Source organism: Rhea americana, unplaced genomic scaffold, assembly GCF_003343005.1.
Source record: "Rhea americana isolate MKP2758 unplaced genomic scaffold, rheAme1 scaffold_5, whole genome shotgun sequence".
Taxonomy (NCBI): Eukaryota; Metazoa; Chordata; class Aves; order Rheiformes; family Rheidae; genus Rhea; species Rhea americana.
In genome coordinates, this window is record NW_028186645.1 from 7475529 (window position 1) to 7498278 (window position 22750).

At 36.4% G+C, this 22750-nt stretch overlaps 1 protein-coding gene across 1 annotated transcript in view; it reads left to right on the forward strand.

Moving 5' to 3' along the window:
• TTC7B (tetratricopeptide repeat domain 7B) overlaps nt 1-22750 on the forward strand; it is a 128043-nt gene that overhangs the window by 2926 nt on the left and 102367 nt on the right. The window contains exons 2-5 of the mRNA XM_085317638.1: nt 1416-1570; nt 2778-2946; nt 15817-15947; nt 22471-22592. Coding sequence (XP_085173764.1) covers nt 1416-1570; nt 2778-2946; nt 15817-15947; nt 22471-22592 — 577 coding nt within the window. The remainder of the gene's footprint in view (nt 1-1415; nt 1571-2777; nt 2947-15816; nt 15948-22470; nt 22593-22750) is intronic.

The window sequence follows — 22750 nt, forward strand, 5'->3', positions numbered from 1 at the left end:
TTAAACTATTCTGCAAAAAGAAAAAGCAAAACATTAGTGGATGGTAAATGAGGACAAATAAATGTCCATGTCACCATGAATGTCATTCTCAGAATATCAAATTTAAAAACATAAACAGAACAAGAGTAGTTCCTTTGATATCTTTGCTATTTGGTCTCTAATATCTCCTTTCAAGAAGGTGTGATTTAGGAGTTAGCTTGAGGTTTCAAGGAATTTTTTTTTTCGAGGTTTTTGTCCTTTAGCTTGTTAAGACATACTACAGGACAGCATTAGTCTTTATAACTTTTTGTTTAATGACATTGTATGTAGGTTAGATGTACTGGTCCAACTGTGCTGTAATTTGCTGCAGTTAGAGATGAGATGATGATGATGATGTGTTTATAGTTCCCAAAGATTTTCCTCTATAGTAGTACTGAGTTCTACATGTTTTGGGTCTTTCCGTTCCCTTCCCTTAATCTCTACGGGCACTGCTAAAGGTTAGGGCTGTCAGTACCTTTTTCATTGTCAGCTTTTTGTATTCCTCCTTTTAAAATTAATTWATTTATTTTTAATTCAAATTCAGGTTGTTTAGCCCTTGGTTGCAAGATGTGATCTGATATTTTCAAATCCCAAATAATGAAGATATCTCTCACTGCTATCTCATCACCAGAAAAACTACTCAACAGATTTCAGTAAATAAGTCTGGTGGTCCTGGATATGGGCAAAGTAAAGGGTGACCAGTTTCTTGAATTTCAGCAAATGTGCTCGCTCCAGCTTTGCTGAGTAACGTGGTGTTACATTCTGCCACCATGTTGTACTACCAAGTGKTGGTATGCGTCTCAAGAAACTGAGAGAATGACAAGAAATTGAATTTCATACAGAAGGTTTCACGTGACTGGAGCCTTAACAAGGTCTGGGCGATATCTGTGTAGTTGCAGCCCAGATCTGAATGATGATCAAAGCTGTGCTGAGGGACCTGCAACATATAACTAGTTGGACAAATTAATCCAATATCTCTAAGTATTCATATTTAAAGCTACATTAGGCATTTTATGAAACAGAAGCACATTCTTTGGTATTGTGAATATCAGAAGTACCCCTTGCCACAATTGGAAAGCTACAAGATATGTTAAGGCTTTTGAATTAACTGTTGTTTTTTGAGGGAGGAGGGAAGTATACTGGTTTTCAGTTAATGCTTTAATCCATTATAGCTTGGAACATCAGAGACTTGCTTCCACAATGATAGATGAGCAAATGATAAATTGAAAAGTAGAACAAAGTACCATGAAGATTGTGTTAAATCTGAATAATTGACTTTGTGTTTGTATTGATTAGCTTATATTTAAAATTCAGATCTGCAAAGGATTGCCTCTACTGAAATGTTAGTGAAATGAGATGGTTTCTGATATTTCAATATATTTGGTTTTATTTTACAGATGACATGGCAGAACTTCTTCTTGGGGAGTCCAAACTAGAACAATTTTTGAAGGAAAATGCTCTTAAACAGAGCAGTAGTCCCCGGGGCCCCCGGCCAAAGCTGACTGAAGTCAGGAAACATCTCACTGCAGCACTAGACAGAGGAAACCTAAAGGTATGTAAGTAAGTCTGGGCAAGAATAAGAAAAGTTTAAATTTACTTCAGTAGTTTACTAATTATGGAAAAGTTCAGAAAGTTCTTATGTTATTTGTTTTTTTTCATTATTACTTTTATTTTGATGTTATTCCTAGTACATCAATGGTATGCTATTTCATGGATTTTTGTTCCTTCTTGGATTTATGAAGAATAAATCATATAAGATTAGATAAATTCAGATAAATATATTAAATTTATTTTCTTCAGATAAAGTTCATAAATTTTCTTTCATTAATAAAACAAGAAAATGGTTATTGACTTCAAGGATGCTTAGGTAAACTGCTTTCGGCATGTTATTTGGAAGTTTTACTTGGTGTACATAATGCGCTGCAAAGAACAGTGTAGTTACATGGAAGATGTTACAGATATGCAAAATATTTTACGGATTCCTGARAGAGTCTCATAACTATTCAGGAAAGGTTTCTTTAACTTAGAGTTAGGGGCAAGAAAAAGGTAAATGCTTGAGGGATTTCGTCTTCATCTTTTGATAGTAACCATTCTGGTTCTGCTTTGCTTAGTTGTTGTTGTAAGCTACTACATCACTTTATCTTGTCTGTACTCATACCTGTCCCTTCTGAGAGATGAGAAGAACCTTATTTACAGTCATCTCTAACTTCCTGTGTTGCACTTCCAGTGATCTGTGAGAGTATTACTTTTTCCTCCCATTAGTCGTCTTCAAGATATTCCTCTGCCCTGACACTTTGAAACTCTGCAAGTTAAATATACAGGCTGTGGAGCATGTATTACTAAGTTTAAACTTTGCTGTGATCTGTGCTTGTGGTATTGGAAAACAATTACTGGGGRGGTTGTAATGATTCACGGCCTTTAAATAGTTTGTTACCCAGCAAATCTGAATCCTGACCTAGAGGTACTTCTGCTGCATGTATAGATAAATATGTAAAGGTGTAAAATGACTAATAAAGTGAGAATAAAATTACTACTCAGGAGCATGGTGGATTACCATTTTGTGGATTCACCTCCTACCCTAAATTCTCCAAATATTACATAAAGATAGAATTTTGATTCTTTGTTGCTCTGTAATTACAAGAGATGTACTGGGAGGTTTCTGTAGTGAATATATAAAAAAAAAAAGGGACCAAAACACTGTCAATTAGGTGTGTTGTCTCAGAAAAAAAAAAAAGCTTTCTTATTCCTTTTCCTTCTAGCCAGAATTCTTACAAGAAGCGAACCTAATTATGGCCAAGTTAAACTATGTGGAAGGTGATTACAAAGAAGCTCTGAATACCTATGCCAGAGTTGGAGTAGATGACTTGCAGCTAGCTGCAGTGCCACCGTATAGGCTAAGAATGATTGCTGAAGCATATTCTACGAAGGGTAAGATTGCACTTTCCAATATATTAATAAAGTAATTTTAATAAAGTTAATTGCCTAAAGTTAAACAAACTGTTGGCTTGCATAGCATCAACAGGGTGCCAAAATACTGAATTTGTGAATAAATAAGAAGATGGCTTGGCTCCCTTAAATTATTCAGAGTTTATGCTAGATTGACAAGACTCTTAATGTCTATTAGTATTTTCATTTTAATGCTGCCACCACCCAAAATTATTTTTAATGTGTGTATTTGAAAGTCCTTTGATATGTAAATGTCACGATATGTGTGGCTAGATACAAATAGTGTTACTTCTGTTCCTGAAAGTTAAGAGTTACAGGAGTAGTCCAGTGTGGCGCTTGCATGTATTGCAATAGCTGTAGACAGAAATGAAGCACCTCAATTTACTGCACCTTTTACCAAATGTTAAAATGCTTAAGCTAAACTTAAATTACTCCTTTGTTTAATACTGTTATTACGGTTTTGCTCAACTAAGTTACTTAAAGCAATGCTTTTCTTGTGGGGGGTTATTTCTGGTTTCATCTTGTATTGTTTTTYTTTCATGTGCAGAAAGTGACAAGTATAAAATTTTTGTTATTGTGTTTGGTTTTTGAGTAGTACAGTGAAAACTGTAATGCTGGCCTTGTGTCTTAAGGTGGCAGTGCCACTTCAGTTTAGAAAACACATTAATGGGCTGCGAGCTGGGTCAGTGTTTTGAGTGTCAGTTCATATGCCACGGGTTTCTTTAGAGGTGATTAGGGGCTTGTAGTTATTTCTCAACTAAATACCCGCTGTTATTACAGGAATTTTGTGTTTCACTGGAAAAGATATTTCTGCTTGCAGATTCAAGGATAACAGTTGTTATATAAGGATATAACTATATGACTTTTCTGAGTCTTTAGACTGTTTCTTTGGTGGTCTTGAACAAATCATGGTTGTACTAAAAAATGAGAAWTTTTCTGTACTGCTTGTTTGCAAGCATCAGCCCAGCCAATAAATGTGTAGTGCAGCAGTCAACAGAGAGGTAGTAAAAATATCTATGTGTCAGTTGCCTCGTTTCTGTCCAGTTTTGGGGCAGATCCACCTAGAGTGGACCTGCCATCTGCAGAGGGTTTGTATCCTGTCGAGTCTCTACTGATCATGATGAGCTTACCTCAGACAAGAGGCAGGGACTGCTGGTTGTTGTGTCTTAATTGCTATGGAAAGTCCTTTCCGTATTTAGGAAAGGACTACCTCCAAATGCTTAYCTTCTCACTCAGAGGTTTTTGTTCTGTAACAGAGGTGGTAGCTCGAGCAGGACACTTCATTGGATGTGTTGATTCTTCTGCGGTTGTAACGTGGCACTTAAATGARCATTTTACGCTATAACCCTAAACTAATCTTCACAGATGATCTGCTTTCCACGTATGTATCCCATTTTCTTCTTGTTTGTGAACATACAAAATATGTTTTAATAGTGGCAAGAGGAAATAGAATCAGAGCCTGGCAGAAGAAGTAAGATCCTAAAACACTCACTAAACTGTGGTGTTGAGCAGTGTGGGTATATGTGTGTGTGTGTGTGTGTGTGTGTACATTTGTGTGTGTATTTATAAACTTATGTTGCTATAAAGTCAGACTTGACCAAAAAAAAAAAAAGGTGGGTGGGGGAGGGGAACTTACTACTGTCTCTTTGGAGTCTCCAGAGCTCAGACTGTGTCTGAATGAAGTAGCCATCCAGTTGGTAGGTCGTAAACCTCACTGAAAAAGGTTCCTTATGTGCAGCAGTCTACATCAGAAGACTCTGGCTCTCCATCCAGAATGTGAAATGTAGAGTTTCCACGCACAGCCCCAGTCTTCAACTCTAGAATAATTCTGTCGTTAAACTAATGGACAGAAGCCATCTGCTGGCTGCAGTGCATTCACCAAGAGAACCTGAACACTTCTTCATGAATAACAAAGGATAGACGTACATGTTGTAAAATGAGGTTTTTAGGTGTCAGTGCTGATGACAGCCTGTTTGGAAGGGTGCAAGTAAGACATAATATTGGCTGAGAATAGGTCACTTAAAGGATTCAAAGCCATTTAAATCCAGCAAGGAAGACTAAGTGATTGTTAATGACTGAAAATCCTGAGAAAAATTCTAGCAAACTGCCTTTGAAATCTTTTCGGTTTTCTTTGGCTCTTTGGGAGCCTGTAATGTACAGTTGCATTAATTTGTGAATCATGGAGGCCTCAGTATCCACACAGCTGCTGGAAAGTTTTCACTACTCCTAGGGAAAAGGATCAATATTGTTAATGTGATGACAGAGGAGCCTACCTTATTTCATCCAACCAAGCAGCTAATGGGCAGCAGTTTGTAATGATGAGCAAAAAAATGCTTCAGAAAAGAACAGGAGGAACAGGATAAGTTTTCTTTGAGGTTCTGGCAGTAGAAGATTGAAAAGCTCCTGTTAGTGGTGGTATCTTATGCTTTACGTTGACTAGAAAAAGCTGTAAGAGTGGTCTGATGAGAAGATACTCACCACTGTGTCCACTTAGAAAGCATGAAGGAGACTAACCGAGAGCATATGCCTGCGGCAGAGCCTCCAAAACTTAGCAGAGGCAGGATTCAATGGTATTTAGATATCCATCCCTCGCAAGTCAGGAGAAAGTCATTGCCGCACAGTGAACTGAACAGAGTGCAGTTCGGGTGTCTTCCTGCTGTTCTTCACCGCTCCCTCAAATTCACAACTTTAAAACAAATGTGTAGTGAAGGACAGTCTCTTTTTTATGTGGTTAACCTTACGGCAGGCATGCTTTCTGACCTTATTCTTCCCCCTGCCTTTTTTTTTTTTTTTTTTTGGTCCACAGAATCCCATTCAGACATAGCTCAAGTATTTACTTAATAAATAAGGGGGGGCTGTGCTTCTAAGGGATGACTGTATGTAGAAGGTGGTGTATGTGGAAATAGAATATTAATAAAATCATAATTTTGATATTAAGTACAGAATTGTCTTAGTTTCAAAGATTTACTTGAAGAAAGTGAGAAGGGTAATTTTTAAATGTCATATAAAACATAGATATGAAAAGATGGAACCTTCCAGATTGGAAGACCACTTAAATATTCTCAAGTTTTTGTAGAGAGTATTTGGATCAGTTTGTTAAAAGGGTGGTGGTGGTGGGGAAACTGTATTTGCATTTGATGCTTAACAGTGGAAAAAAAGCACTAGATAAAACAATTTTCAGTAGTGAGATGTCTGTGGATGGAGGTGCCAGCTTATTTCAAGAGAGAGTGAGCAGGGAAAGTCAAATGGGCGTAGAAGAAGGACGTTGTAGGGGAGATGGGCCAGTTTGCTTGGCTCTGCTATTACGGAGCGTTGGCCTGAAAGCAGGTGTGGGAGCAGAGCTGGAGCCAGCTCCCTGAAACTGGAGCCTTTCCTATGTTTGTAGCAGCCTTTAAGATAGTAGGCCTATACCAATAATCTGAATTCTCAAGAAACAGCTCAGAAAAATGCTGATTCTGTCTTCTGCCACAGCATGTGGCTTAGGCATGGGTATCTTGTTAGAGTTGTCATATGCAGCAAGAGCAAAGCTAAGAGAGGGGGCTGGGTTGGGGTGGAGAGGAGGAAGGAAGGATAGACTTGAGAGTGTGCTGTCAAATATTGGCTCAAAGTGAAGTTTTGAGGGATTTTGCACATTTTGAACTGGTGCATGTCTTTGATAATTTAGTGTCTGCTGTTGATAAGTAGAGCAGGCCTGTTAAGAGAGAGTATGTTTCCCCCCTCCTTATTGGTATCTGTTTGTTTACTTTCTTTACTACATCATTTTAACTGGCCACACACAATTCTGAGACTAAMGAAAGGTCTTAACATACAAAGAATGGAAATAAGACCAAGTATGGACCAAGAGTCCATAAAAAAGTAATTAAAGACTATGTATCTGGGTGACATTTTTCTTCAAGTTAGACATGCTAATTCAGCTACAACTTTCCRTATTTCTTCCCATCTTACAAGACCAACTGGAAAAAGCTCTGTATGGCATCATTGTCATATAGAAGCATATATTTAGAATCCGTTTCAATATTGACTGAAGCTAATATTCTCCTAGGGATATGGGAACAGAGCAATTAAGTTTCTACAAGTCTTCAGCAGTATATGAATGAGGTAATATAATGGAAAGCGCACATAGGCGTTATTCAGATAGCATGCATGGCAGTATCTCTTCTGTTTCTAAGCAATTATTGTTTGCTTACGGAGGCAGAGATGAGATGCTTGCACAGTGGGATATTGAGGTGTTAATTTGGGGAGGTACTACTTGTCAGTAACACTCAAGTAACAAGTATATATTTAACTGGGAAATAAGCCTATTAAGTCTTAGATATCATGATTCTGATATTGCTGCATAAGTGAAAAGGCATGATTGAAATATGGATTTATAATACTTTTGTTACAAGTTAGCGAATCTCTCCATATGCTTAGAGACGAAAAGAGCAATTTAAAGGTCTGATGTTTTGTAAAACGTGCAACTTAGTAAACTTCTGATTTTTAGTTAAGAAATAGTGTTCATGTTTACTATATTGTAGTAGATAAGTAGGCCGGCGCAGGTATCTGAGAAGATGGCTGTGTTGCATTACAGTGACAAAGTCCTGTCAAGTATGTGAGGGATGTCATATGTAAGTCAGACCATGACATTACAGGATTGCAGCCTTATTGCTACAGGCTGTTTCACGTCTCATATTGCTTGTTCAAATATCTGTGTTTATATTTAGATGATGTATGTTGAGTAAGGTGAGACTGTTTTTACTGCTGCTGACCCATATTCAAATTTAATGTTGCATTTGCCAAGTTAAATGACTGTCTATTAATTAGTTCTATTTACAGAAACATGCAAATGCCCATTAGATTCGGTGAAAGTGTCAGGTGAATGTGAATAGCTACTTTGCAGTTAGCAAAAGATGCTGCACTTAACTTTAATCATATACATTTGTAATAAGATCTTCTGCATTGCTAGCCTGTGTCAGCAGACACCAAGCAGCTCTTCATGGAAGAATGCTAAATGAAAGCTGTTTTAGTAATAATGCCAGAGATCTCTAGCCTCATTAGGCAATGGGTCAAGAACTCAATTTCCTTCTCTTAAGTTCCCTCCTCCTATATTGCTATGTAGGCATGGCAGACCGTCAGCAAGTAGTTTGCTAGGAAGCCTGTGCGCCAGCTACTTAGAGCTTTTTCTGTTAAAATCTGGTATTTCTGTACTCTGTTTTTATACCTTCTCTCCTGCTTGAACAGGGATTGGGAGGGAACCTGGGGATTAGACTTGATTTCTTCAATGTTGCTTTTAGCTCCAGTGCCTGAAATCCAAGCACTGAATGAGCATTTTTTGGTTCTTAATAAAATAGAATTCTTTAGGATTTTTTATTTTTTTATTTTTATTCTTGGTCTTAATTTTATAGAATCTTGCCTTTGGGAGAATGAAGAGAAGGAGAAAATGTTGGGCCAGATTTAAAGTTATTTATTGTGTGATTTAAGCTTCTGGCCTGTTTTTTCATGCCTTATGAAGAATGATGTTACATTTAAGCCTGATCATTTTTCCTCAGAGATTCTTGAAGGAATGATCCTGACAGTTTACAGGAAAAGAATTCAGTATAAATTCAGTGGTTAACCCAACTCTTTTCTCCTGAGTAAGAAGCTACCTTGATGACCTCTCAATGTACTAGTGTGTATTCTTCCGCTTTGCGGAGCATTCATCAGAGGTTCGCTTACTCTGAGATCTGCTACAGTTATCAGTTCTTTCCCCAGCTCTTACCTCTTGCTTGAGCTTTTTCCGCCTTTCTAGAAATTACTTGTCAGGTAAAGGGCAGTACTGTAAAGTAAGTGTTGGTTGACACATAGTTCTTGAAACAAATGCATCTGTGACAATACTGATCTCTTCTGGTAGTAAGTATTTTGTGCTCTTAAGAACTCTCAGAGGAAAAATGTGATCAGTCGTTGTCAGTCCTTGCGGAACGACAGAATGACTGGGCTTGAAAGAGACCTCTGGAGATCATCTGGCCCAACCCTCTGGCACAAGGATGGTCAGCTACAGCAGGTTGCCCAAGACCATGTCCGGTTGGGTTTTGARTATCCAAGATGGAGACTCCACAACGTGTTCCAGTGTTTGACCACACTCACAGAAGAAGAGGTTTTTCTTATTCAGATGGAGTTTCCTGGGTTCAGTTTATGACTGTAGTCTCCTGTCCTGTCACTGGGCAACACTGAGAAGAGTTGGGCTCTGTCTTTACCTTCCCATCAGGTATTTATACATGCTGATAAGATTCCCCTGGAGCCTTCTCTTCTCCTGGCTGAGCAGTCCCAGCCTCTCCTCGTATGAGATACGCTCCGGTCCCTTCATCATCTTTGTACAATCTCAGATAAYGTAACAAACCAGCGTTGAAATATTGTTATGCTTTTATGTACTGCTTGGATTAATAAGTGTTTACTTCAGAAAAGATAAGATGGTTCTTGCCATTAGAAACTTATAATTTCCATTTTCTTTTTAACTTTGAGGAACTTTGAAATGTTTTGAAGAACTAGTGTATCTATGGTATTAGAAAAGCTATACTAATGCAAAAATATAGCTACAGGATGAGCATGTTATGGTAAAATACTGTCTTCAGTTCTGTGAAGTGGTGCTCTGGACTTCATCTAGAACYGATTTAATTCTCTGACTAGTCTGCRTATGGGTGGCTCGCCAGAGCAACTTCCTTAGATTCAGGTTTGCTGAGAAAAGAGGGTATTATCCTCCTTTCTGATGCCTCTTCTAGAAACTAATTGAGTGTGACACTAGCCAGGGAGGAGATAATGTATTCTAACAGTTGCTGGAGATTTTTCCTGTGTCATCTTGGCCTTTTTAGGAGGTGGATGGGTGGGGGTGTTATGAGGCACTTAAACAGAGAAATTATTTTTGTTCAGAGAAAAGCAGAGAAATAATTCTGAAGATTGTCTAGAGATATAGACAGTCTGGACTAAAATAACTTGTAATAACTTGTAATAACTGATAAGTAAGCCATAGCTTAATATGTTTCTTCCTTTTTTTTTTTCCTCTTAATCTTTGTGTATCATTCGTTTGGCTTTCCCTTATTCTTCTTTTTCCCTTATTCTTCTTTTTTTAATAGACGTTACTGCCGAAATACTATAGGGAATCGAGATAGAAAAAAGTACATTACTTTTGAAGAAATGCTCTACAAACAAGTCACAATCTGCGGTTGATGACTTCTAGAAAATAAGACYGTGCCAAAATTCCTTAAGCAGAATTAGTAATGTCCTTTCTAAGTTCGGAAATGCACCRTGGGAATTCCTGGATAGCAATTGTTTCATTTTTTTTCTTTAAAAATTACTGATAAATGTCTGTCATGTTCTACTCAATTGCTTCATCTAAATGTATTAAGCTAAATATTCATCTCCTTTAAAAGGAGATGAAGAATTTTACAGCATTGCAACACTTTCTGCCCTTGTTTTGTATCTCATATAGGGATAATTAAATGTTGTATACTCAGACAGRGTAGGATTTTAGATACCTGTTTAGGGGAAACTGGAATCAAACAGAGGAATCTTTGTCTATGGTGCAGCACTCTCCTCTCCGTCATGCAAAAGCTTATTTGCTTACATAAGAAAGTCTTCACTATTTTTCTTGTGTTGTTTGACTTGACTACCGAAAACAGTAGGTAAACTGTAGGATCTGTTATTAGTTGTGGTCTAATGTAGTTTAGTGGTAAACAGACAAGGTTCTGGCTGGCACCTTGGAAAAAATCTTGGGTACAAAATGATATATCAAATATGATATACTTTTGTCAACYTGATTATATTTTAATAGTTTCAGCAGTGAAACAGCTTCCTATTACCTAGGCGGTAGGCATGGTAAAGGTTTAGGCTCTGCTGTGGCCTTTTGATCTTTGAGTAATTTTTGTTTTATTCTGCCTGTGTAATGAAATGGGCATATTTGTTAATCCGGTTTCCTGAAGAAGCTATAGYTTGGGGGAGTTCTTGTTTTAGTGGTTGGTAAATGAAAATTAATTACTRTTATTGTCTTTAACATAAAAGCTGTTTCTTATTTGAGAATAAGCGAATCTGTTTCACAGGGACTTCTTAAAAATTCTTACTGAGGAGTCCTCTTTGCTGAGTAGTCGGTGCATGGGTGTGTGATGGTAGAGTTGGTTTGGTTTTATATTGTTTCTGTAATATGTGAAAGTTTACTTAGCATAATCTTGTTTTTTTTTTTTTTTTTTTTTTTTTTTTTTTTCTTTTTTAATGTGACCATAGTCACAAGAATGCCATTGGGAATATATGGTAAAGTTACCCACTGTTTGCTTTCTGAATCTTTTACAAAATATGGTTAACTTCATAAAGTTTTCAAAGACTTAAARAAAACCTTTGCCAGTTATCAGGTATTTTAGATATCACACTTTTTTTTTCCTTGCTAGATACTTTTTTTGTTGCTGTTCTACTCTATATTTTGACAAGCAATTTTAGAGTTGCTTTGCAAAACATGTAAACTTAAGTGCTGTGGACTCGTATTCATTTCACTGCTTCTCGCTTTCTTTCCCCTCAGGAGTCATCTTGCTTGATATCAGGACTAGATACATGTGAGATAAATGTCTTCCCAAAATAAAACTGACCCAGTTTGTTTGAAGCTTTTACTTCAAGGTGATTTTGACTGGGAAGGGCTTAAACTTAAAAGCCATGAATATTAAAGTTAATTTGTGATAGCAGCTGGCCTGATATAGTGGAATGCAGAACGTATTTAGAGTAAATATTAATAAAGATTAAGTAAACCAATAGCTATAACCTATACATTAATACAATAATATTACATGGCAGTAACATGCATCTCTTTTCTTAATATTTCAGAGAAGTTTTTAAATAAAGAAATCTATCATTCTGGGGCAAGRGGAAAAGCAGAGATTCCTCCTTGCRGGTGTAGGAACAAAGGACTGACCTGTCTAAGTATATACATAAGTCTTCAGGTATTTGAGGGGGATACGTATTTCTTTAAAATTTATATGATTATCCATTCTGTGTGTTTCCTCTTGCTTATTTTTTTTTCAAGAGCCTAATCTAATAATTTCCATTTCAAGTCACTTTTTATCGTTTCAGTGTTCTTAGGAAGCAGTGAGCAATATGTGATTATTACGTATTCACATAATCCCAGTTATGTGATTGTTACTGCTATATTGCTGTATTGTATGTATTTCAAGTAAAAATACTTTTAGGAACTTCAGTACATTCTCTTGCTTTATCAGCTGATGTATTTAAGAAAATACATGGATGATGGATAATCTGGAGTGTGAAGAGACTCTTAATTTTAACCTGTTTCAGAAATGATCATTTAAGGTATTCTTGGGAGTTTTCTTCTACATGATTTGRTTTTATGTTGGTATCTGACCCATCCTGTTCAGTGGTGGTTTCAGGATAGTTCCTCAGATGAACTTCCTGCTCCTAGGTGTTGCATGCTTTAAAAAATGCATACTTTCACCTGCTGTAATAAAGATATCAACAAAACTACAGTGAGTACTAGATGTATATTAAARTTGTTTTGAGAAATAATATTGTATTCTAATGAAGGGATTCCATTAAATAATGCAGAAGGGAAGTACGRAATTCTAACAAAATTTCTCAAAGAAAACTAACACTCTAAAATTTGCAGCTAAAAATAAGAGACTATTCTTATATTGAGCTTTTCAGATTAAGATTTTTTTATTGTGGCTTTAAAGTATAAAAATATAAATAACAAATCCCAGTCAAATCCACAAATAACCAGCTGAGCAGTACGTAGTGTAGGATTTCTATCGGGTACTTGCTGCTTGTGTCATGGGATCRAAAGGATGGGGAGGTGTGATCCACTTACCAGCTATCTGATGCTTTCAGTCATTTGGTCTTTTCATTGTTGCTCATTTATTGTAGGGTGTGGTCATCTCAGAGCTTGAAGATGCTTGCCTAGGACACTGCAAACTTTCTCTACAGCACCTACTGTTCATTTAGATCCTATGAATGGGTCAGTTCAAGGCCACTGTCATAGCAGGATAACAGACCTTTTTGTATAGTCTAATCTTGCTGCTTTTATGACATATAGCAAAAAATAAATATTTACTATTTGATGAAGAATTAAAGCAGATTAGGATAAATTACTCTAGACTTTTTTTTTTCCGTATGCAGTTAATTTTTAGAAATATGTTAGGCTAAAACCACAAAGTCAGAAGAATCTAGTGTCCATATGCAGATTTAGCAGGTCTTTGAGAGASAGTCTACTTGTATGTTTGCTGTGCTTCAAATATATTGAATTTTATATTTATTTATTATTTATATTTCAATATATTGAAAAATATATTAAGTTTTATTTTGTCTTTAATGAAGCAGTAAATAGTGGAGTTGAGGATTTTGTCTTAACCTATAGCTTGATTTGCTAGTTATATATCTAGTTATAAGTTGTTTGTACTGGTAAAACAGTGAACTGGAGGATAATGGTGGCCACTGTGCTCTGATACAGACTTAAGGCATCCTCTTGAGCCAGAAATATAACTTAATATTTTGCATATAAGTGAACCATAGTAACTTCTACAGGAAGATATTGAAACTTGATAGATAGTTTGAAAGAATCTGAAATTTATAAATATTTAATAGTTTGAGTTCATTGAATGAATGCTAGATACCATGGCTGTGTCTTTCCAAGTTATTTTAGTAAGAAAACTAATGTAATTCAAACAAAACATGCTGTCCTTGCCTTATGATATTGATGGACAGAAATTTCTTCRTAGACTGTTCTCCAAACTGGAATTTGGTACTATGTGGCATTCTACAGGCATCTGTCCAATATATCACTAAATGCTATTTTTATTTTTATTTTCCTCCAGGAATARACACTCAAAACTTTGGATGATGAACTGAGCATACTCTTTTAAACTGTGAATTATATAAATGTGAGAGGGGTTGTAGGCACTTTAGGATCAGAATACTACTGACAGGAAGTAAGAAGTAAGAACCTGTGGAAGGTGCTACACTTCAAATACAAATAATTATTCAAATAATATAATATGGGGTTTACTGATGAGGCAGGTGTTTAATGGAATATGATCTGATATGTTGCGCATCATAAATGRAAAGCTTTTACTGCTGCACAAAAAGGCTCTGAGATTGTGCTGACTTACATAAAAAGTTTTATATAGGATATAATATAGGATATAGTATATAGGATACTTTATTCAATGTTGTTGAGGCTGCAGGTGGAGCAGGATGTCTAGTTTTGGCACCATGAGTTGAGAAAGGTATAATCAATTGGAGGGAGTCCAGAGAATATAAAAATGATCAGCTGTCAGGGAATCATGATACAAGAAAGTAGTTCTTTATTGCAACCATGTCTCTCTCTCTCTCTCTCTCTCTCTCTCTAGATTAATATTCTCTAAATTAATATTGAAAAAGGGTTTTGTAAAGCATGGAATAATCTCTCTGTGAAATGAACTAGAAGTTATGTATCTAGGGAAGGAGACTTAAATATTAGGAAAAAAYCTTAACGGTAAGAGTTGAGCTCTACAATAAATGGCATTGGAAAGCCAAGGTATGCCTGTTATGGGAGGCTTTTAAGAACAGGTTAGACCAGTGTCTGTCAGGGTAGGTTGATACCTGGGACAGATAGATGGATTAGTGCTCTCTGTCCTTTCCATTTATGTTTTTCTAAATGTCTTGAAAATAACTGCAATGGAAATGGCTTGTTTAGGAGATGGTATTGATTAGAGTTGGGTTTTGTTTTTAGACAAATATTTTCTTGTCCTCAGAGCTTCAGACAATATATTTATTGGATGTGTCTAATAAAATCCCAAGGCAAAAAGACTACTTCACCTTGATGGGAGAGAAATACCTCTTACATTAGTTGGCTGTACCTAAAGTTGGTTGTATTGGGTTGTTTTGTGGGCATTGATATCTTTCTATATCTGTCACAGCMATTTCTCCTAGTTATTCTATGGCTTAAAGCATTTACTGTCTCCATGGTATGTTGTGCTGTGTCTGTCCTCAATGACAGATCTTACGAGGGTGCGTGTGGAAGGCAATTTGAAAGCCATTTTTCACTGGCTCTCCCATCTTSTTCCTTAGCAAAGTAGACCAGAACAGAATAAGGGTCATGTCTGGATTCCTGAAGCTGTACTAGTTGTTGTCTTTCTGTTGTCTTAACAGAAAAAAAATTGAAATTATTTGGCAAGAGATATTTAGAGATTTCCTCCTGCAGAGGATGTATTAATCCTTTTATTTTAACATGTTATTAATCATATGTTCACTGAGTGGAACTAAATAGTAAGGTAAGTAGATAGCAAACAGTTCATTGATCATTGAATGAGCATTTGACGAATAACGTACATGATGGGTAATGTAAGGAGTCCCACAGGTCTGTTGTAAAAGGGTAGTGATACATGTGAGTTGAAAGTTGAAGGGAGGAGACTGATTAACAGAAGGCTTAAATACAAAAATTACACTTCCTGACCTCTTATTTCTTGAAAATGTATATGTTCTTACAGGTGCCTCTGCCTTCACGATTAGTACTACCTTGAGTGCCTTTTCTCACTTTGCCTTGATTTCTGCGATCACTTCAGAAAAGTGAAGATACATGCTGTAATTGAAAAATAGTWCAGAAAGACTCTCAGCATTTCTTGTGTAGACTCTCTTAACGTCCCTTTAAAACTGCTAAGAATTGCTTCTTTTGTGGCCTTTTAAAGGAGGGGTTGTGTTTCTTCATTTTTTGTAGCGTCCCTATTAGAGGAGCGTACCTTCTTAAGTTTTGCTATAGATTTTTGTTTCTTCCCCTGATTGAAGTGGGGCTTGGTCTGGACTATTATCCRAATGTAGTATTATATGACATTAGTTTTTTTAATGGACCTTCTCAAAATGTTCTGTTTTCAGGTCTCTGTCTTGAGAAGTTGCCCATTTCTTCTTCAGCTAGCAACCTTCATGTGGACCGTGAACAAGAAATTGTTACTTGCTATGAGAAGGCTGGGGATATTGCTCTCCTGTACCTTCAGGAGATAGAAAGGGTAAGCTGGGATAATTGTTTTTCTTAGTTGAAGAATTACATGGTTCATCTTTCATAGATGTGATGTGATCAGTATCTTTGTATTCAACTAAAAGGACTTTTCTCAGGACTTCAGTACACCCTTATTATTGGGCAATACCTGTCACTATGACTGCTTTTGCTTTTTGACYTCTTGGAAAATAGTGCCAGTAGTCTCAAAAGGAACAAAGCTTCTCTGAACTATTATGTGCATTCAGGATGCACATCCGTGGCCTCTTGTTACCCTGTGGTAATTTGTTTATGAACRTGGGATTAAGATATCTTTCAGTATGTGTGTATTATGTGTGTATTTGCATATATGTATATGTAACATTTCAGGTAATTATTAAAAAATCTTTCTAAAACTAAAAAGACTTTTTAGCAATTCATCTGTGAAAAGGCAAAGAATGAAATGAGCAAAAGTAACTGCAGAGATGAAAAATTGATCCTGTTGATGTTTATTTGGAGCCAATAATTTAACTGCTCTTAAATCCTCCTTATAAAATTCCTTGCAGATGAAATTCTGAAATAACTTTGTATCCTTCAGCAAGAAGCTTGACATATCAGTGGTGCAGCAAGAATAGTAACTGAAAGTATGCTCACTTCAATTAATAAGCACAATCCTAGGACAATGAAAAAGGTTCCAGATATGATAGCCAAATAAAGATATGGTTTTAAAAGACAGATCTAATTGAAATGAGATAAATCTTGAATAGTTCTATAAATGAAATCAGTCTGAATGTTTGATTTCATCTTTGTACCATTTCAAAACTTAATATCCCTCCCATCTTCCTTTACCTGGAAATAGAGAGGCTTTTCCTGTACAAACTACCAAAAAACCTTCAGATGACAACGGTACTATTTATGGGGCTATATAAATTTTCTTTATGTAAGCTAACTGATATTACTTTATCTTGGACAGGCAATGGCAGAATGAAAGTTCATCATTTTTCTGAAGTGAATACTTGGTATTGACAACTCATCAATTTGTACATTCCAGAGTTAAAGTAGTTCAATATTGTATGTATAATTTAGTGTTGTTATTCCCAAAACAGTAAGCAGAAGGTTATCTCTAAAAGTAGCCCTAGTTGTGAGTATATAGTACAATGATTTACTACACAACCCTTTCTCTTGTGGAAAGAGTTACAGAAATTCTGACAGATTAGTAACTATATTCTCTGTTAAGATATAGTAGATATTTACTGTTGAAGGTTTTTCAACAGATATGTGCACCAAGTGAAAAGATGTTCTTGAACTTAAGTCCATTTGTAGTTTTAGCTTGATCCTGTATTACTCATTGTAAAGCTACAGTTACTGTTAAAAATACTTCTTGCATTTTTTTCCTAAAGAGACAGTTGTCTATATGTGAATCTGAACTACAAAGTTACTGTGCTTTTTGTATATTGAAAGCACTTTATGTGAGTAGAAAGTTACTCATAAAGCTGAGGTACTAGGTATGTTGGAAACCTAGTATTTTATTGATGCAAGTTGGTATTTCTGAGCTTTTTAATGTTAGAGAAAATGTAACCTTCAAGAAACTTTGCAGAATCTTAGGTAAGTTATTCTTAGATTTGTTTCTCTGTTCTATGGATAGAGGAATGATTTCTGAAGAGTTTAAAGTTAGGCTTCTTGTTTGTAAACAGGTGACTAAGGAAGAACCACACCAACTGACTGTAAATTTTTGAATCATTGGCTTGGGGTATCAATGTCTTAGAACTTCTGGAACCATTATCTTGGGATTTCTTTCTCTAAAGTGTATTCATGTCTTYCTGTCTTCTACTTAGTAAATAAATGCCTGATGCCCTTCCCATCTTCTCTTAGATTCCAGATATAGAGGGCACGCTGCTTTATTTTAAAAATTTGKTTTTTAACAATGTTGATTACTTCTTTGACTATTAAAACTTCATATTTTTAATTGTTTTCTCTTCTGTTCTTCTKCCAGAAATGTACATACTGGCTTTTTTACCAGTACTGTTTTGTTTTGCGTTGTAATRAGTATCATTGCAACGTGACTTTTCTAGAAGTTCAAGTTGCAGAATTTCAATAGCAGACTCTCTCAGCTGCTTCTTTAATTGGGGTGAATGACAAATAAACAATCCATTTGTCATTCTTTCAAACTTTTGGTTTAATTTGAAARCATGAACTAAAATTACAAAGGTTTTCTTTGTTGTCAGCCAAGACTGAATTTATTTGTCTGTCTGTCCTTGATCCTTCCATAAGTTTGGCTTGACATCTTGACCTACAGATAAGAACAGACTTATTTCTACTTTTAAGCAATTCAAAAGAGCTTCCAATGAAGGCCTGAAGAAACTGTAGCTCCAAGTTTTTGCTGACCCCTCACTGATTTAGCTTGTCTGCAAGGACTGAGCAACAAAACTGGAGTCTGAGCTCTGAAAAAGGGAACTGTGGAAGAAAGCTGAACGTAGTACTTCAGTATTCAGTGTTTAATCTGCTTTCAGAAGAAGATTTTGTATCTCAGGAACCTCAGAAGCTAGTGAATGAAAATATAAGTTGTGATAATGGAACCTTTTTCATATGTCAATGCGAAGACCTAGGTCTGTGCCCTGTGCCAATAACCAGTTGGSRCACAGCTCTGGACTCTTATGTCATCCCACTGTCAATATCCCACTGCWTGGATATTGAGCAACTCTCTCACCRGAATTCCCTTGTTCCTCTTGTGTGAGAGATGGCTTGAGAAARTTTGCTTACCTGGCTGAGCATGTCTTTSTCATCTGCTAAAYGCAATCTTACTTATCCTGGACTGTCTCATGGAGGATCTAGTGAGAGATGGTCAATTTGTGCTTGTGCACTCTTATCCTTGACTCTTAAGGATTACTTAAGACTTGTAAACCCTGTTGATTCTTAGCGAGATACGAGCTTGTTGCTTGCAGTCCTCAGGCCCACTGTTTGACAGTTGTCCTTGAAAAGTTTATTCCTGGTGGCAGTAACTGATGCCTAACCAGCCTTGTTCTCTGTTCTTTCTGGATGGTTACACTCCTCCCCCCCCACAAAGATATTTCTGATTGTAGTTTCAGCTAAATTCTATCTGCTTGAGTATGTACATTTTTATTTCTTATTTTAATAAACTTCTATGTCTCTGAGGCTAGACTTCCTGACRTATAAAGTGGCTTGAATGGTGAAGGGCATTGCCATCTCCGTACAGTTRCGGTCTGCCTGGGTAACAGGCCAGTTTGGAGAAAAGTCAATTTTATTAGAGCATACCTTGGCTCAAACTATGTGGTGTCTGTGCTCAGACTGCACATGGGCCTTAATTACCATGACCAGCCTCATCTGGAGGTGTCTACTGATACAGTTTGGGTGTGTGCAGCTGACTTTCCAGAGGTACCTGCTAAACCAGAAAATTTTTAATTAGGGTGAATGGCTTAGGTCAGTGGACTTCTCTTCTTTGATGGCAGTGAAGAGTCTCAGCATGCTGTAAGCTGGGCAAAAAAATCTGGAAGAATATTTCTTCTTCAAGAGGGGAATTATTTCTGTTGAGGAGAAGGGGAAATACATGYGTTTCAATATGAAAATCTCCTGAGAAATCTCCAATGGCACTTTAGAACTTGTAACATTATATCTAGTAGTTGCTATTAATGAACAAATAGTCTTGAGTTTGATATTGGTACAGCCATAAAGTTTAAGGCTAGATTTCAGTAATTAGCCATCTGAATCTACAACGTGTGTGTTGACATTTTCTGCTGAAGTGATTATACTGGCATCTCTTGGGATGCTTATCCCTGTCTATGGAACTATTTTATTTCCCGTTCTGATTTCAAGTATTCTGCTGTAAATCTAAAATAACTTCATTAAAATGTGCATTTGAGTGGAAAAGGCTTTCTACATTGCTAAAAGACAAAGTCAGAGCCTGAGGGAGCTGGCAGAGTTTCACTAAGCAGAGGGATCTAAAGCTCTGAGGGGAGGACACCCAGAGAGGTCGAAGTGGTGTTCCTTAGGAAGCCCCGAGGGAGGAGTTGCTTGAGCCTCGGAGGGCCGGAAGAACTGCAGCTCCTGATCCAGGGTCATGGTGTAGTCCTCATTCCCTGCACAGATAGGGAGACATAAGCAATAGGACAGGGAAACAAAACAAACAAACAAACAAAAAAAAAGATCATTCACATTGCTTTGTAAATAAGTACACAGTTCTAAGAGATGGGGGGAAAAAACCCAATGTTTCTCAGGAAAAGTCCTATTTAATCTCTGTTGGAATAACTGTTGAACGTACATTTAAATAATACTTTTAATTGGTGGGGAGTTTTTTTGTAAGATCTTTGATCTTTCCTTAAAGGACTATGTAAACCCCCTTTCCTTTCTTCCTGRTCTTCCTCCCTTACTTTTTCAAAAAATAAGTTAAAGAACTTTCCAAACGTAAAACATCTTGGAGAAATTGAAACTTGTTTTCACTGCAAGTTTAAATTGAGTTTGCAGTGCATTTGGAAGTTGCGCCTCATTCACGTTCCCAAATTATAACAGTACTTTAATCAGCATTGACTGTTCTGTCATGGTGATTAGCWATAAAATAATAAGCACAACTCCCTAGCTGTCAATAAGACTAGTTTCATAGGAAATTACTGAACTTGATCATCTGATCTCCCTAAAATTCCCCATGACTATTCAAAGGCAACCTCCTGTAAATCTTGACAGTTTCTTTTCCAGTGGCTTTTTGTTTGTTGCATTAAAAAAATAAAATACCCCCCAACCCCCAAACCAGTAGAGCTGCGTTACGAAGCTGTAATGCTGCACACACAAACCTGCGGTACTGGGTAGAACGTGTGCGTGTAACAGCTTGAGGTGGTCAAGCTCTTTCTACTCTGATACCTTGAGCAGTGAGAACGTACGTTCACATTTATTGTCGCTTTGCTGTCCTGGGGAAAAGCAAGGGAAGATGGAGATGGTGCTGCTGTTCTTTGTTTCCACTGGAGTTAGACATAAGAGTTAGTGTGTTTCAGCTCGAATAACGTTCATCGGAATAACTTCTGTATAGGCAACTCGCAACAGACAACCAGAAAAAGTTACTCTCTAATGCCTTTGGTTATACTTCTGTGTTTATTGCCCTGCAATATAACATGCTTTTTTATATTTTGCTTTTCAGTGAGTAACTTAAAATTTATTTCTGAATCCATAAAATTTCCCTTTGCACACATCTGAGATGGAAGCACCTACCCAACAATATMTGGAATGCTGGAAATAGAGTGGTTCAAATGAAACTGTGCTATAAGGATTGTGTATAAAACTGTACAGTGCAAACTTTAAGTAATTTTTTCCTGTGTCCACTGAATTTGGTGGTGGTAGTCTAGTCCTATTTTTGCCTGATCACCATATCAATACAGTTTTTTGAGAAAGTTGACAGCTGAGAAGATGGCTTGTTGGGGGTGTTCATCCCGTTTAATTTTTGACATGGAGCTATATATTTCTCCTTTGAAAAGTAAATTTCCTCCAAAACGAGTGTTTTGATGAACAGTTGATTACTTTCCTTTTCCTGAAATTAAAACAATGTTAACGTCTTGTCTTTTTGTGTCTTCCTTATATTGTGAAAGTGAAGAAATATGTTTTTGAAAGAAGCTCAAATAGAGGTCTTCATAAATGCAAAATGTTTCAGCAGTAGCTGCAAGGAACGACAGTGTGTATGTGTGTCAGCCTGTGCTCAGTGGTTTTTTTTTTTTTGTTTCCTTTTGTGATTTTTTTGTTGTTAGTTTCTGTTTTGTTTTAATATTGTGTTAATAATGGTTTGCCCAGGGTGAGTGTTCTTTTGGATGCATGCGAATTTTTCATCTGAATCAGTTTTAGAGATGATTCAAAAACTGAAAGTGAATCTGCCTCTGAGCAAACTGTACTGTGCACTTTTATTTGAAAAGGTTTAAGTGATGTTACAGCTGCTGATATGCCGACCATTTTATGCTTTGTTGTCTTCTAAYGTAGTTTTAAAAATGCGGCAAATGTGTTTGTAAAATTCATTTCCTCTTATGTTTTGGCTGCAAGTGATGTGAGGCTTTATTGTTTTCTGTGTTTTCTTTGCCTGTTTTGTTTTGTATTTTTTGTAACTATTGTCTTTTAGTGGCTAGTAGACTGTCTAATGAGTATGAGAGCTATTGTTCTCCATTTTGAGACAGCAAATAGAATGTTAATTTAATAAAAAAAAAATTTCTTTAATTTATTTTTTGGAAATCCTCTCCTGATTTCACTTTTAAGCTTATTACTGTTTTCTGTAGTAGCCTTTCCTAATCTAAAAGGGTTTTAGATTTTGAATGCCATCAGCTTCTGCTGCTGAATACAGCTACAAATGTTTTGTTGTACAGTTCTCTTTTGTATACTGGTCTTCAGAAACTTCTGAAAATGTCTTATAAAATTTTTCTTAGAAATTGAAATATTCTACTATCAACTGCCTACAGTTTTAAAAAAGATTTCTTCAATTTTAAGTATAAGCTTCTGTATAAAACTTCATGGAACTTGAGTTTTTTTTTTTTCTGAATATGCTAAATATGATTTTACTACTTTTGTTCTTATAGGTAATTAATACCAATATACAAAACAGGAGCCCTAAGCCAGGACCCGCTGCACAGGAACAAGAACTTGGCTTTTTCTTGGAAACAGGACTTCAAAGAGCACATGTTTTGTATTTCAAGAATGGGTAAGATCTGACTTATGTATTCTTGGATGTGTTTTTTTTATTTTATTTTATTTTATTTTTTTTTACTGGGCATAGTTGTTTTTAGCAATTGTGGATTATGGGCTCATGGGATTATGGCCTTTTTATTAAAAAAGGCAGTAACGTTTTGATTGAAATAC